Source organism: Phacochoerus africanus, chromosome 1 (genome assembly GCF_016906955.1).
Source record: "Phacochoerus africanus isolate WHEZ1 chromosome 1, ROS_Pafr_v1, whole genome shotgun sequence".
Lineage (NCBI taxonomy): Eukaryota > Metazoa > Chordata > Mammalia > Artiodactyla > Suidae > Phacochoerus > Phacochoerus africanus.
This window is the reverse complement of record NC_062544.1, coordinates 203,798,491-203,814,148: the sequence shown is the minus strand read 5'-3', so window position 1 is coordinate 203,814,148 and position 15,658 is coordinate 203,798,491. Positions and strand designations below refer to the sequence as shown.

The window sequence follows — 15,658 nt, the reverse complement described above, 5'->3', positions numbered from 1 at the left end:
AATGGGTAACATTAGAAAAGGGAACATGGAGTTCCCGTCGTGGCGCAGTGGTTAACGAATCCAACTAGGAACCATGAGGTTGCGGGTTCGATCCCTGGCCTTGCTCAGTGGGTTAAGGATCCGGCGTTGCCGTGAGCTGTGGTGTAGGTTGCAGACTTGGCTCGGATCCCGCGTTGCTATGGCTCTGGCATAGGCCGGTGGCTACAGCTCCAATTCGACCCCTAGCCTGGGAACCTCCATATGCCGCGGGAGCAGCCCAAGAAATAGCAACAACAACAACAACAAACAAAAGACAAAAAAAAAAAAAGGAAAGAAAAGGGAACATTCTAAGAGTTATGACTTAGACTTTAGACTAATTCTTGGGAAGAGATCAAATGGAAAAAGAGAAATCTGATCAAACTGATACTTAATACAAAGCAGTTCCCTAAACTTTGGTATTTCTATTATCTAAAGTGTGAAATAATCTAAAACTTCAAGTTTGCATTTAGTTTAGGAATAGCCTTCTTTTGAACATGGAGTGTTTAGTAAAACACTTTGCCATTATTATTAAAAATGTTGGTATTGCTATGGAGATCACTGGAACACTTCTCATACTAATACTTATATAGAAAATGTAAAATCCCAGTAAGAAGATAAGTAATATTTTCAAGTAAATACGAAGTCTTGACTCTGAAAAGAAAGTCCCGCACAAATATTTTCCCTAAAGACGTATGGTTTTAAAAAAATTCTCCAGGGAGTTTCCGTCTGTGACTCAGCAGAAACGAATCTGACTGGCATCCATGAGGACACAGTTTCGGTCCCTGGCTTCGCTCAGTGGGTTAAGGATCCGGCCTTGCTATGGCTGTGGCATAGGCTCTCATTCAACCCCTAGCCTGGGAACCTCCATATGCCTCGGGTGTGGTCCTAAAAAGACCAAAAAAAAAAAAAAAATCTCCAAAAGAAGCCAAGCAAAACAGATAAAGGTTGGGATAGAGGCAAGCTGGTCTCTCTTTCAAGGGTGGCTATCACGCAGAGTTAAAAATCCAGCAACTCAGAAAAAGCCAAAGGTATACACCTTCCATGCCTGTTGCTTTTTCAAAGGAAACAACGGAAATAGAAATCAAGAGTAACACATATTATCTTTCTTATTTTTCACAGGCACCAAAATGTTAACGTTAAGTCAGGTGAGAGAGTAAAAAGACATAAACTTTAACCAGGGTTTCTACTTACACTTTCATTGTCTAATCTGATTCCAACTGTCTTCTCTGTATCAGAAATTTTCCCCTTTGAACACCTGAGGAAAAAACTGTGAGATTACAGACTGAATGATTTTAATCTAGTACATGTTAAACTAATTTTTAGAAATAAGATTTAATAATTGTAAACAAATACTGCCTTGAGTTTGCATAATCTTCTAAACCAAAGTTTAGCAAAATTTTTCTAAAAAGGATCAGATAATAACTATCTTAGGTTTTGCAGGTCTTACAGTTTTTGTCACATCTTCTCAATTATCATTGTAGTTTAAAAAGAGCCCTAAGTATTATATAAATGAATGAGCTTGACTATGCCCAATAAAACTTTACTTTTTACAGGTAGGTGGGCCAGAGTTGACCCATTGACCACAGTTTACCAAACTCTGCAATTAATAAACCAGTATCCAAAATCCTACAGCATGTAGAAATCCCTTCACTGTCCATATGCTAGAGATGCCCACCACATCTACACTTAGTTAAGCAGCACCTGTGCCTCCCAACTCATAATGCCCAGGAGAGAAGGGCAGCACCCCAAGCTAGGGTAGGCGTCTGACACAACAGCTACCTACGTACCCACATAAGCTGACCAGCCACCAGAGATGAGGAGGGTTCACAATTCCTTAGACATGGTAAGTCATAAATGTAGTTTACAAAGTAAAAAAATAATGTCAAAAGAAAGCTTAGAATAAACTGAACCATGTACCTCTTTTCGCTTCTCACTGAACACAGAGGTCCTCTTGTTTCAACGACTCTATCTGTGAGGATGTTTTAAAAAAAAAAGTTTCCTTTATTAATCAATCATAAGCCAGAATTTCAATCTGCAGTTTCCAAAGTATCAAGATATTGATTTACACTGAAATGCTAAAACAGGTTCCAAAGACATTAGCCTTCTTATAAATTAATTGCTTAAAAAAGCATAAATCTCTTTCTCCTTCCAATAATATCTTTAATGTAAACTAATTCCGTTCATTTGAAAAGCTATCCTTTAGGATCATTTAGTGAACAAGTAGAGAAACACAAGGAAATTAATATAATACAATAGAAAATTAATTTTAGGCCCACAAAATATGTGCTACAATGTAACACCTAGGAATAATAATCAAGAGGTACTTTACAAATCGGCTTTATCTTAAAATAGCTTTTTTACTAAACTGCTGGTACTAGATAAGCCCCGGTCAATGCCCTGGGGTCTGATTTTTGTCTTTTAGTTTGGTACACCATCTTTTTGTGGTATTTTTCAATTCTATATGCACTTGAACTAAGGTCAATATATTAAGATAGGGCTAAATCTGGGAACTCACATTGTTTTGGAACAAATTGAGTTGTTCTGACTCCATGACTTTGCTCTTCCCCCCAGCTTTTGGTCTTTAATGTGTCCATCTGACTTCTTTGAGAACTTAGAAACACAAAAAGTGAAGATCAAATACAAAAGGAAAAACTACATAAGTATTCATTATCTCTGTCTGGCAAGCTTCTCCAAACAGGAGTAACTGATAACCCTGAAACATCAAATTACGAAAAAGGATATAACATAGCATCATCTGGGACTAGGATAAAGAGTCTAATCCTGATTCTAATATTCCAACCAAGTTAACTAATCTCCAGTTTCTCCATTATAAAATTGATCTCAATCCCCAGCGCCACCTTGAGTAAAACAAATTTCAGTGTGATAAAACCCAAGTTAAAAGATGAAAAAAAAAGGAGTTCCCGTCGTGGCGCAGTGGTTAACGAATCCAACTAAGAACCATGAGGTTGCAGGTTCGGTCCCTGCCCTTGCTCAGTGGATTAACGATCCGATGTTGCCGTGAGCTGTGTGTAGGTTGCAGACGCAGCTCGGATCCCGCATTGCTGTGGCTCTGGCGTAGGCCAGTGGCTACAGCTCCGATTCGACCCCTAGCCTGGGAACCTCCATATGCCGCGGGAGCGGCCCAAAGAAATAGCAAAAAGACAAAAAAAAAAAGATGAAAAAAAATTTTGTCTCTTTTTAGGGCTGTACCCATGGCACATCGAAGTCCTCAGGCTAGGGGTCAAATTGGAGCTGTAGCTGCTGGCCCAAGCCACAGCCACAGCAATTCCGGATCCGGGCAACGCTGGATCCTTAACCCACTGATCAAGGCCAGGGATCGAACCCACACCCTTGCCCTCATGGATATTAGTTGGTTCATTACCACTGAGCCACAAAGGGAACTTCTTAAAAAATTTTAAATGACATACTGGAATGGATCCCAAAACAACATATTGAAACCAAGAACATAAGAAGCAAAACAATTTGAGGAGCCTGCTGACATCATACAACAAATAGTTCATGAAGCATACTGCTGCTTCCAACAGTGGCTGGTCAAAATAAGGAAAAAGATGTCCGGCAAGGCATTTATCCTGTTAGCTCAACTTACCCATGATGAGTTGAAGTTACAGGAGGAACGGAGTTTCCATGACCACCTTCTTTAAGGCATTCCAATAACCTTCGGTATTTCTCTCTTTCCTCTTTTTGAACACCCTAAATAAAACAAAGCATTCAGATAACTACTAGCATATCAAATCTATACTTAAATCATAAACAAAGACTAAGAGATCAAAAGCAGCCCACAGATTTTTTTAAATGAACTAGTTTATTTACAACGTTATGCCAATTTCTGCTGTACAGCAAAGTGACTTGGTCATACGTGTATATGTATATATATACACATATATAGTTTTTTTTTTTCTTTTTATGGCCACACCCACAGCAGATGCATGTTTCAGGGCCAAGGGTCAAATAGAGCTGCAGCTGCAGGCCTATGCCACAGCCATGGTAACAATGGATTCAAGCAGCAGCTTGCAACACCGGATCCTTAACCCACTGAGCAAGGCCAGGATCAAACCTATATCCTCAAGGACACTAGGTCATGTTCTTTACCTACTGAGCCACAACAGGAACTTCCTACATTTTTTTCCAATCATCTACCCAGAGATTGGATATAATTCTCTATGCTATAGAGTACGACTTTATTGTTATAGATGTTTTATTCGCCAGCACAGTGCTTAGTTGTTTTGTTTTTTTAAAAAAATTTCAATGATCTTTTAATTTCTTCACACTGAAAAAAAAAAAAATCCAAAACACTCTAGCCTCACTGAAACACTCTTTCAACAATCTGGAGCTATGTTAGGCTATACCCTTTGGTCAGCTACTCACTCCAGCCCATTTTACTAATTTATATTACCTGCTAGATTTTGCCAGCAACTGAGTTTTTGACAGTAGACTGAGTTAACCACAAAAAAACTCTGCAGAATTAATCCACTTGCATATTCAGAACATTCAGCCTTCAAAATGGAACTGGTCTCAGAAAGTCACCAATGACCCTCTTTGGCCAAATCCAACAGACAATTTTGTCATCTGACATCTCTCTCCAGCATCTCACCCTGCTGATCTCGCCTTGCCTTCCTGGATAATACACTCTAATTTCTTATCTTCTCAGTCTCAGTGCGGATCATTTCTTCTGCCTGCTCTCGGATGTTAGATGGTTCTGCCCATTATCTCTTCTCACACTACATTCTCTCCCTGAGGAATCTTTTTAGCTCCCTTAATTTATCTACAACCAATATGCAGAAGATCCAGAAATGTGTCCCTAACTCTGCCTTCCTTTCAGAACTCCCACCACCTGTATCCAAGAGTCTATAGGACAGGTCTTCTTGAATGTTTCACAGGCACTTTATACAATGTCTAAAACTGAAGTCATCATCTTCCCCCTAAACATAGAGGGTGTCCTGTTCAGTGGCACATATATATCCAAAACTGAAACCGGGAACTCGGGCTCTTCCCTCTAACTTTATATCATATTTAACCAATAAATATGTCCTTAATAATATTACCTTCTAATATTTCTCGAATACAGCCTGTATCTCCCATATATATCTGCTCAGTCCCATCTCCAATTTCTCATCTAGGAGGTACTGAAGCCTACTTTAATATGTCTCCTTAAAATCCCCTGTAGGACTGTGGTCCATTCTTTCCTCTGGCTATGGTTTGCTGATTACAATGTATAAGCTCTTAGAGAACAGAGACCATATTTTATTCAATTTACAATTGCTGAAAACTGGCACAGCGTCTGGGACCCAAATAAATATTTCTTCGATGAACTAAACTAAATGGCTGGGGAAAGCCATATACCAAATTGCAATAGGTAATGGTCTGAGGAAATGTCAGAGACAGGAATAGTTCTAAATTCTCCTAGAATAAGTGAAGATTTCAAAAGGGAAATGAAGATTGTTGATGAAGACATCATGCTTAGAGCCCTGAAAAGGGAAGGAAAAAGCAGACATGTATACCATCTACTTCTCCTACTTAGTCACAGTTATTACAGCTTATAAAAGAAACAAGTTAGAGTAATTCAGGCACCCGAAAAGAATCTATAATCGTATCTTTTCCTAACATGATTCCTTTTTCTTCCTTATAGTGAAAATAATTCTATCTGAAAACTGATGAAATTACAAATCTATTCTAGAAAGATACATTACAAGCAACGCAGTCAAATAGGAGCCAGATAGAGAAGAGAGATTGGGAAATTTACAGTCCCTGTGCACCCTCTTATACCTTTTGAATTCTGTACCACAGTATACATATTTTCCCACCCCACAAATTCCTAAAATCACTTTTAAAAGAGATCAAGCTAAAAGCGCTTACCTCCTCCACAGTACAATGGGGACGCCTCAGACCCTTGCCACCCTCTTCAGAAATCATCTCTGTTACAACCTGTTCCTGAGGTTTCCAAGTTAAGGAACTCTCTGGATGGCCTTTGCTATGGCGACGGCCACCTGGTCTTCTGTTATAGCCTTCTGAGCTCAAAGTAAAACTGAGAGACAGGAAAAAAAAAAAGAAGTTATTCCCAAACTGCTTAAATTACCAGAATTTAAGCTCCAGACCATTCTGCAATTGAGCTGTCTCAGGTTAAGCTTGCTCCAGGCAAGTCATACAACCACCACTCACAAAAATTAGATCTCTAGAGCAGAGGGCACCCAGAATTCTGCTATGGGATGTCTACTTCCAGTCACAGGGCTGCCACATGAAAGCCTCTGCCTTCTTCCTCATGCCAAATGTTCCAACTGCAGCTCTGGATTTAGCTCCTTATTAGACCACATACCCTCTTCTCGTACTGCACTCTTCCTTTAGTCATTTGGTACCACTGGAATTATTGCTGTGACTGTTTAGTATCTGCACGCCACACTAAACTTTAAACTCCATGAGATTTCATCTTTTCACCACTATATCCTGCTACATGATCTAAGCCAAAAGGCACTCAATCAATATCTGCTAAATAACAAATTATGAATACTCAATTAATAAATGCTAAAGAATCAGAAGCCATGAAGCCTACCTAGTCATTGTTGCTGTGTGACAGAGCCTGGCCTTCCTGTCATTACCAATAAAGGAACAAACTGACATCATACCTCTCCTGGTGTGAAGTTTAAGAAAGGACACAATATCACGTATATAGTATATTTTTACCAAAAAATTTGCATAATCTAAGACAAATGAGTAAATGTCAGATGAAATTAAAGGACATCCTACAAAAGCAATGCTCTGTACTCTTTAAAAATGTCTGTTATTAAAGACAAGGAAGGGCTGAGGAGGTGTTCTGTATTAGAGATCAAAGAGACATGAAACTTAAATGTAACACAAGATCCTGCAACGACTTGTGAACCAGAAAAAAAATCTCTATAATAGAGAAATTTAAATAAGATTATGTAGTAGCACTGCACCAATATTAAATTTTCTGATTTTTGGTAATCTGTGTTTATATAAGTGAATGTCCTCATTCTTAAGAAACTCATACTCGGAGCTCCCACTGTGGCTCAGCAGTTAACAAACCTGACTAGTATCCATGAGAACTCAGGTTCAATCCCTGGCCTCACTCAGTGGGTTAAGGATCCCGTGTTGCTGTGAGCTACAGTGTAGGTGGAAGATGGGGCTCAAATCTGGCATTGCTGTGGCTGTGGTATAGGCCAGTGGCTACAGCTCCTATTTGATCTCTAGCCTGGGAACTTCCATATGCTGCAGGTGTGGCCCTAAAAAGACAAAAAAATAAACAAAATAAAATAATAGCTTTAGAGAGAAGAAAAGATATTGCATCCTTGTAATAAAAACTTGATGTTTGAAGAAAACATCATGGGAATAGGGAGTGAGAGGAGGATGCTTACAACTTAAAAACTATGAAGCCAAAAAAACAAACACATAAAAGACAACTATGTAAATATATGTACATTCATACAACTATATATATATACAGTGTATTACACACACACACACATACACACACACAGGCAGTAAAAGTTTTTTTTTTAAAAAAAGGCAAGGACAGGAGTTCCCATCGTGGCGCAGCAGAAATGAATCCGACTAGGAACCATGAGGTTGAGGGTTCAATCCCTGGCCTCGCTCAGTGGGTTAAGGATCTGGTGTTGCCATGAGCTGTGATGTAGGTCACAGACGCAGCTCGAATCCCGTGTTGCTATGGCTGTGGTATAGGCTGGCAGCTGTAGCTCCAATTTGACCCCTAGCCTGGGAACCTCCACATGCCACGGGTGCGGCCCTAAAAAGCAAAAAAATTAAAAATAAATAAAATAAAATAAAATTTAAAAAGGCAAGGACGACAATAAAAGAAGAGAATAATACAAGAAAATTAAATTAGCTCAATCCATAAGGTCCAATATCCAAGCAATAGAAATTCTAGAAAGTGAGGACACAGAGAGAAGAAAATTATTAATAAAATAGTAAGAATAGTTCACTGTATGAAAATTTGTCAGGTTATAAACAATTTCTTCATTGTTCTATATGCATATTATATTTCAAAAAAGTTTAGAAGTGAGCAATAATTCTTTTTTAAAAGGTTTTCAAAATCAGATGCTAAAGGCATATAATATGGTAGAAAAATAACACACACTAGAATATAAGTCTTTCACCAGCTGTATGATAATCGGCAATTTACTAACCTCAGAATACTTACTTAACAAGACTACATGATAGAATAAAAGTGAGAATACCTAGCAAAAGTGAGCATTTAAAAATTACTAAGTTTCCATTTACAGAAAGGCAGAATTTAACACTCACCCAAAAGAAGGCAGGACTCTACGTGGCTGATCTCGAGTTACTGTCACTCTGATCTTTGGATAGTCACTTATTCCATTAGGAGATTTATTACCTATTTTTAAAATGCATTTGTAATTGTAAAAGAAAACAAAAAACACAAAAAAAACTGTGAACAGTCTGCATTAGAAAAGAAAATCTGGGAGTTCCCATCGTGGCTCAGTGGTTAACGAATCCGATAGGAACCATGAGGTTGCGGGTTCGATCCCTGGCCTTGCTCAGTGGGTTCAGGATCCGGCATTGCCGTGAGCTGTGGTGTAGGTCGCAGACTTGGCTCGGATCTGGCGTTGCTGTGGCTCTGGTGTAGGCCAGCGGCTACAGCTCCAATTAGACCCCTAGCCTGGGAACCTCCATATGCTGCGAGTGTGGCCCTAAAAAGACAAAAAAAAAAAAAAAAAGAAAAGAAAAGAAAAGAAAAGAAAATCTGTAAGCAGTCTACACTAAACTAAATTCTTATTTTTTCAAATTATCTTACTATCCAGCACAAATTTTGTAAAAGTTAAAGGAAAAGCAATAGTTCTTAGTCTGTCTTTGCTCTCAGGTAGGTAGCAACAATTTATAGGAAAGCTTTACTAGTTTTGCTTGCTAGAGCCAACAAGAGGCATGAAGAATTCAATTATTATAAACTCTTTGTAATCAAATCAAACTGAGCAAATTTTTCAAATTGTTTCTTCTTTCCAAGAAAACAGAGGTATTTTTAAGTGAAAATCTGCCATATGTTTCACTGGAAGCTTCCAATACCTATGAGATGGTTACTATACTTCAAAAAAGGGTAACAAAATTTTCAACAGCCATGTTTTCTGCTGGAGCTGCTATGGGCTGGGCAGGTGGAGGTGGGACTCCAAAATGCAAAGAGGTCTAAAGCTGAAAGTTTTTTCTTAAGGCAATAGCAGCAAAACCTAAACTAACCTGAATTCATTTGTCTGTAAAACATTGTTATTATTATTATTATTATTATTATTGGTCTATTTTTTGTCTCTTTAGGGCAACACCCACAGCATATGGAGGTTCCCAGGCTAGGGGGTCAAGTCGGAGCTGTAGCCACTGGCCTACACCAGAGCCACAGCAACGCCAGATCCAAGCCAAGTCTGCGACCTACACCACAGCTCACGGCAATGCCAGATCCTTAACCCACTGAGCAAGGCCAGGGATCGAACCCGCAACCTCATGGTTCCTAGTCGGATTCGTTAACCACTGAGCCACAACGGGAACTCCATGTTTGTAAAATATGACTTGAACCAATCTTCAATCCTGTTGGGGTTTTTAAGATAATATTCAATAAACAATAAAAACATTGGAATTCCTGGAGTTCCCTTTGTAGCTCAGCAGAAACGAATCTGACTAGCATCCATGGACCCAGGTCCCATCCCTAGCCTCACTCAGTGGGTTAAGGATGTGGCTCTACTGTGAACTATGGCGTAGGTCACAGACATGGCTCAGATCCCACTTTGCTATGGCTGTGGTATAGGCCGGCAGCTGTAGCTCTGTCTGATTCAACCCCTAGCCTGGGAACTTCCATATGCCATGGGTGTGGCCTAAAAAAAAAAAAAAAAAAAAAGGAATTCCCAAACATATCTCCAAGAGTTTGAGATTAGAGATTATGGACTTCATATAAGAAATCTGCCCTAGGGATACCTAGGCTCCACTGACTAGGCTACACACCCACAGAAACACAGTGCTGATACTTTAGGCACAAAGATAAATTTATCATCCCCTCTAAATGTCAATCTTCTGAACCCATAACTTCTCTAAAGGCTCTTTTCCCCCCTTTCTCTCAAACTTTACAAGCCTACCTGTGTGACAGAGATCACAATCATGTTCAGGTCTCTGGATTCTTCCTATTTTTCCCCACCAGAACATTTTGTACAGTTTAAACAATAATTACAACTCAACTTTGGGGTCTAAGGATGATATGAAGGTTCCTAAACCACAAAACCATGAGAACTGGGATCCTAAGGTTGCTTCACAATCAGATGATGTCCTTCAAAAGCAGGGTTTTATTATATTTGTTATTTTACGTTGTTTTATTTTGTTTTGTTATTTTGTTATTAACAGTTTTATTATTCCACTATTGTTTTGATGTTATTAAAGCTTTAATACTTTGCTATTCCTGATAACTTAGCATAGCGTCTGGCACAGAGTAAGCTCACAGGTGTTTTGTTTTTGTTTTTGACCATGCCCAAGGAATATGAAATTCCTGGGCCAGGGACTGAACCTGTACCACAGCAGTGACCCAAGCCCCTGCAGTGACAATGCCAGATCCTTAACCCACTGCACCACAAGAGAACTCCTGGGTTTGTTTGTTTGTTTGTTTGTTTTCTTTTTAATGAATAAACCCTGATCTAAGTCACATTAAATAAAGACACAGATAAAACAAATAGGAAACATAACAGTAAATTCAAAAACAATTCTAAAGGAAAGCTATTTGCTTTTTAGAGTGGTAGAGAGGATATATCCGTTTTCTCATCCAGAGCCAAATCAGTGTTTTCCTTTCCTATTCCCAAACTCTGAGAAAAGAGGCAGAAGGAGGTAAAGGAAGCAGAAACATTTTTGACCACCTCACCCAGTTTCAGCATGTTGTTCCAGGATCCAGAAGCTGTCAGTTCACAAGATGAAGAGTTCGAAAATACCTTAAAATCAAAGAGAATCACCTCTGTAGTAACTCTTAGAATTTAAATGTTTTAATGAAAAAAAAAATCGCCCTACCAGTAATTATTTAGTTACCTCATAGAATAAATTTTATCAACAAGACCAAAGATTTAACTTGCGAAGACTCACAAAATGATGTAAAAAGCAACAATTCCAGATTCTTTACACATACTTAAATAAGAAAAGAAGTACAGTTGACTCTTGAATAACAGGGATCTGAACTACATGGATCCACTTAAATGTGGATTTTTTTCAGTAGTATATACTACAGTACTATGTGACTACTGGTTGGTTGAATCCACAGCTGCAGAACCTCAGATACAGCAGAACTGTGGATCCAGAAGGCCAACTATCTAAATTTTCAACTGTGTGGAGGGCTGGTGCCAGTAACTCAAGCACTGTTCAAGGTTCAACTGTATTAGCAACTGGGCACTTTATAAATATCTTTGAAATGTGTAATTGCCTAACCTTTAGTTTTTTGGTCTTTACATCAAGGCTAATAAAGACATGAACATTTCTGGAAAGAAGCTATTTTACACATTAATTCCTAAAAAGAGAATATTACTAAAATTTCACTTTAATGATTAAGTACAAAGACCAGTAGCCCCAGTGATGCCCTACCCCTACTGACCTCTCCTGAAGGGGCCACATTCCGTGTGCCATTACAAGCAGAGGTTACCATGGGTTTTGTGGTCAGCTGGAATGGGAATCCAAATAAGCTGGCAGCATTGTAGAGACTGGTTTTCACTTGGTGAATAAAGCAATCTAGGAAGTATAATATAGATTACATATATACGTAGAGTAATTAAACTTTTAGCAAAAAAAAAAAAAAAAGATTATATCTTAGGGCTTCTCTCAATTTCTTTTTTTCTTTTCTTTTTAGGGCTGAGGGTATGGAAGTTCCCAGGCCAGGAGTCGAAATGTAACTGCAGCTGCCAGCCAATGCCACAGCCATAGCCACAGCAATGCCAGATCGGAGTCACATCTGTGACCTACACCATAGCTTGCAGCAATGCTGGATCTTTAACCCACCGAGGGAGGCCAGGAATGGAACCCACATCCTCATGGATACTAGTTGGGTTCTTAACCAGCTGAGCCACAACAGGAACTCCCTCTCAATTTTTATTAGCAGTCCTACATTTAATCATTGAGAGAAAAAAAATCTGTAAAAATAATTTTTCCTCCTATTTGAATAACTGCAATTCCAGCATTGTAATTTTTGGTTTGTTTATTTTATTTTTTTCTTTTTTAGTAGTATATCTGCCAGGATGTAAAAGCATGAAACCATCAGTTTAGCAGATCACACACTGATTCACAAAAAGAGTCCTGAAATGACAGCTGCCAGAGAAATGAGTTCCCCAATTACGTAAAACAAATCTTTACTAGAGAGAAAAGGACATAACTTAGACAACCTGGTACAGCAGAATTCTACAGGAAGTACTACCATTTACTCACTGGTTGTCCTTGCTTCCCGGGCAGGTAACAGTATAACTGTCCCTGACTAAGTGCCTATTATATCTCAGCTACATCCAGGATGGAAATGAGTGAAGTGCAAAATACCAGTTCCTAAACATCTATACTGAAACAAGGCTACCCATCTACTAAAGAAGATATGTTAGAAGATCCTCAGACTCATTTGTCCCTGCCACCAAAAAATAAACATTATAAAATAAGAAAGTAAATAAATTAGGGAGAGCAGAGGTGAGTGCTTTCTCCACTTCCTCCTTTTATCACACCACCACTTTCTCACTTCCTACACTGCTGATTTGTTTTCTACAATTTCCTTTCTATTTCCTAATTAAAGGTATTCTAAAGCACTCTAGCTTGAGAAAAAGGAACCATCGTCTTAGCCATATTCTGCTTTAGAGAATAGTCTGAAAGTGAAATGCTGGCTTTTAAACATCAAGCACTCTAGCACATATATTTTCCAGAAAGACAGAGGAGTAACTTAAACAACAAGAAAGATTTGCTAGCTGGGTAAAGCAGAATCCAATTTTAAGTGTTTTGTCACTAGAGAATAGTTAAAAGTACCAAAATTTGCAAATGACTTGTTTCTCATTCTGAGAGAATTCTAGGTTGTCCCTCTAAGAACGATGAGGGAGAGTTTCTGTTGTGGTGCAGCGGAAAAGAATCCGACTAGTGGAGTTCCCGTCGTGGCTCAGAGGAAATGAATCCAACTAGGAACCATGAGGTTGCGGGTTTGAATCCCTGGCCTCGCTCAATGGGTTAAGGATACGGCACTGCAGTGAGCTTTGGTGTAGGTCGAAGACTCGGCTCAGATCTGGCGTTGCTGGCTCTGGCGTAGGCCGGTGGCTACAGCTCCGATTAGATGGCATGGGTGCAGCCAACAAAAGACGATAGATAGATAGATAGATAGATAGGTAGATAGATAGATAGATAGATAGAGGAATCTGACTAGTATCCATGAGGAGACAGGTTCAATACTCTTAACAACATAAACAGTGGGTATAAAAAGTATTGGAATATTGATTTTCCCACAAGTTTTGTCAAAATCTGAGTATGCTCCAAAGTTATGTGAAAAGATCTCACTGACTCAAAAAAAAAAGGAAGGCCCACCTCATCTATAAAATGAGGATAAGATCACCTTATTTTGCTGAGACTAAATCTCTTAAAATCCTTTTATCTGTAAGATCATGAGTCTGAAATTCTAAGCTCCTCCTTCTTCTTGCACTTCCTTTTTTTCCTCTCAAAAGCAACAAACATACTCAAATCCTCTGTTACAATACTCAGTAACCACTAGTAGTTACCAAATTTAAATGTACGTGAGATTAAATTCAGTTTCTCAGTTGCTCAGGTGCATGTATTTCAGGTGCTCAATACCCATGTCTAAGAGTTTCTATTGACCAGCACCGCTAGAAACTTTTACAAATTCTGCCAGTAAGTATTACCTCTGCCACCACTGCTTCCCCTTTATCTTAGGTTCCCTTTTACACCCTCCATTTAGAAAATCTTCAAACTATTGCATTTGGAGTGGATAAGCAATGAGATCCTGCTGTATAGCACAGGGAACTGTATCTAGTCACTTAATGATGGAACATGATGGAGAATAATGTGAGAAAAAGAATGAATGTGTATATATGTGTCTTTGTGACTGGGTCACTTCGCTACACAATTAAAATTGACAGAACACTGTATACCAACTGTAATGGAAAAAAATTAAAATCATTAAAAAAAAGAAAATCTTTTTTTTTTTCTGTCTTTTTGCCATTTCTAGGGCCGCTTCTGCGGCATATGGAGGTTTCCAGGCTAGGGGTCAAATCGGAGCCATAGCCGCCGGCCTATGCCAGAGCCACAGCAACATGGGATCCGAGTCGTATCTGCAACCTACACTACAGCTCACGGCAATGCCGGATCCTTAACCCACTGAACAAGGCCAGGGATCGAACCCGAAACCTCACTGTTCCTAGTTGGATTCGTTAACCACTGAGCCACAACAGGAACTCCAATAAAAGAAAATATTAACATATTTCATGGACATCATAGAGGGAGATATCTTTAACATGGAAGTCCGTAAAACAGATTACTACAGCATTATTTCAGGAACTTTCTCTAATACCACCATTTTTTAATTTTTTTAATCACATATTTATTTATATTTTTGTATAAAATTGACTCTTTTTTGCTAAACAAATGTATCTGAATGGTAAATGTATAGTGCTACTACTTTAACACAAGTCAGCATCACCTGCCTTATGAAGAAACAGACACACAAAAATATTAAGTTCCAGCTGAGCCTGTTAAAAAAGGCAAAACTGGCAAGTACTAGATAAGTATTTCTTTTTTTTTTTTTTGGTCTTTTTGTCTTTTTTAGGGCCACACCTGCAGTATATGGAGGTTCCCAGGCGAGGGGTTCAATCGGAGCTGTAGCCGCCGGCCTACGCCACAGCAACGCCAGATCCTTAACCCACTGAGCAAGGCCAGGGATCGAACCCACAACCTCACAGTTCCTAGTCGGTTTCATTAACCACTGAGCCACAACGGGAATTCCCAAATGTTTCTTAATGCTATGAATGTCGTATCTCCTAAAATCATTTCCTGAACTGGTATCTATCCTGTGCTTTGGAATATAATGTCCTAATAAATTTGGTATATATTTCTGACATTCAAAGTCTTCTGTATTTTGAACTCTCTCTTTTGTCAACTTTTCCCCTAAGTTTTATTCACTATTTCCTGAACTGCAAAACTTTTTACTGTCCCCTCTGCCTATTGTCCTTCCTATTGCTCTATCAATACCCTATCCATCCTTGGACTCACCTCACATATTAGCTCCTTCATCAAATATTTACTGAAACTCTTAGAGCTGAAAATTGGACAGTATTACGTTATTACTTTTCTTATTTCATTTATCATGTAATCATTGACATTAGCATAATTTATGTACTGTCTTAAACCCCCCACTAAATAATCATATACTCCTGCAGTTGCAATGTCCTTAAAAATAAAGAACCTGTTGTATTCATTTCTGTATTTCCTGTAGAACCTAACACATTGTTTAACAGTAAGATAGGCTCAATAAGCACTCCTGAATTTACATTAAATCTTAACACAGACATATCCACTCTTTACTACATCTGGAGATAGATTCAAATTCATATTCATTTTTGAGAAGAAGGAAAACATTATTATAGTATTTAATAGT

At 38.7% G+C, this 15,658-nt stretch overlaps 1 protein-coding gene across 5 annotated transcripts in view; it reads right to left on the bottom strand.

Moving 5' to 3' along the window:
* SENP2 (SUMO specific peptidase 2) overlaps positions 1-15,658 on the bottom strand; it is a 40,976-nt gene that overhangs the window by 20,764 nt on the left and 4,554 nt on the right. For 4 of the 5 annotated variants that reach the window (XM_047788323.1, XM_047788332.1, XM_047788301.1 and 1 more), the window contains exons 3-10: positions 11,630-11,763; positions 10,913-10,979; positions 8,314-8,404; positions 5,893-6,061; positions 3,626-3,729; positions 2,534-2,628; positions 1,936-1,987; positions 1,210-1,285 (exon numbers count right to left, since the gene is read on the bottom strand). In XM_047788323.1, the coding sequence (XP_047644279.1) occupies positions 1,210-1,285; positions 1,936-1,987; positions 2,534-2,628; positions 3,626-3,729; positions 5,893-6,061; positions 8,314-8,404; positions 10,913-10,979; positions 11,630-11,763 (788 nt within the window). The remainder of the gene's footprint in view (positions 1-1,209; positions 1,286-1,935; positions 1,988-2,533; positions 2,629-3,625; positions 3,730-5,892; positions 6,062-8,313; positions 8,405-10,912; positions 10,980-11,629; positions 11,764-15,658) is intronic. The other variant, XM_047788316.1, reaches the window with a different exon arrangement.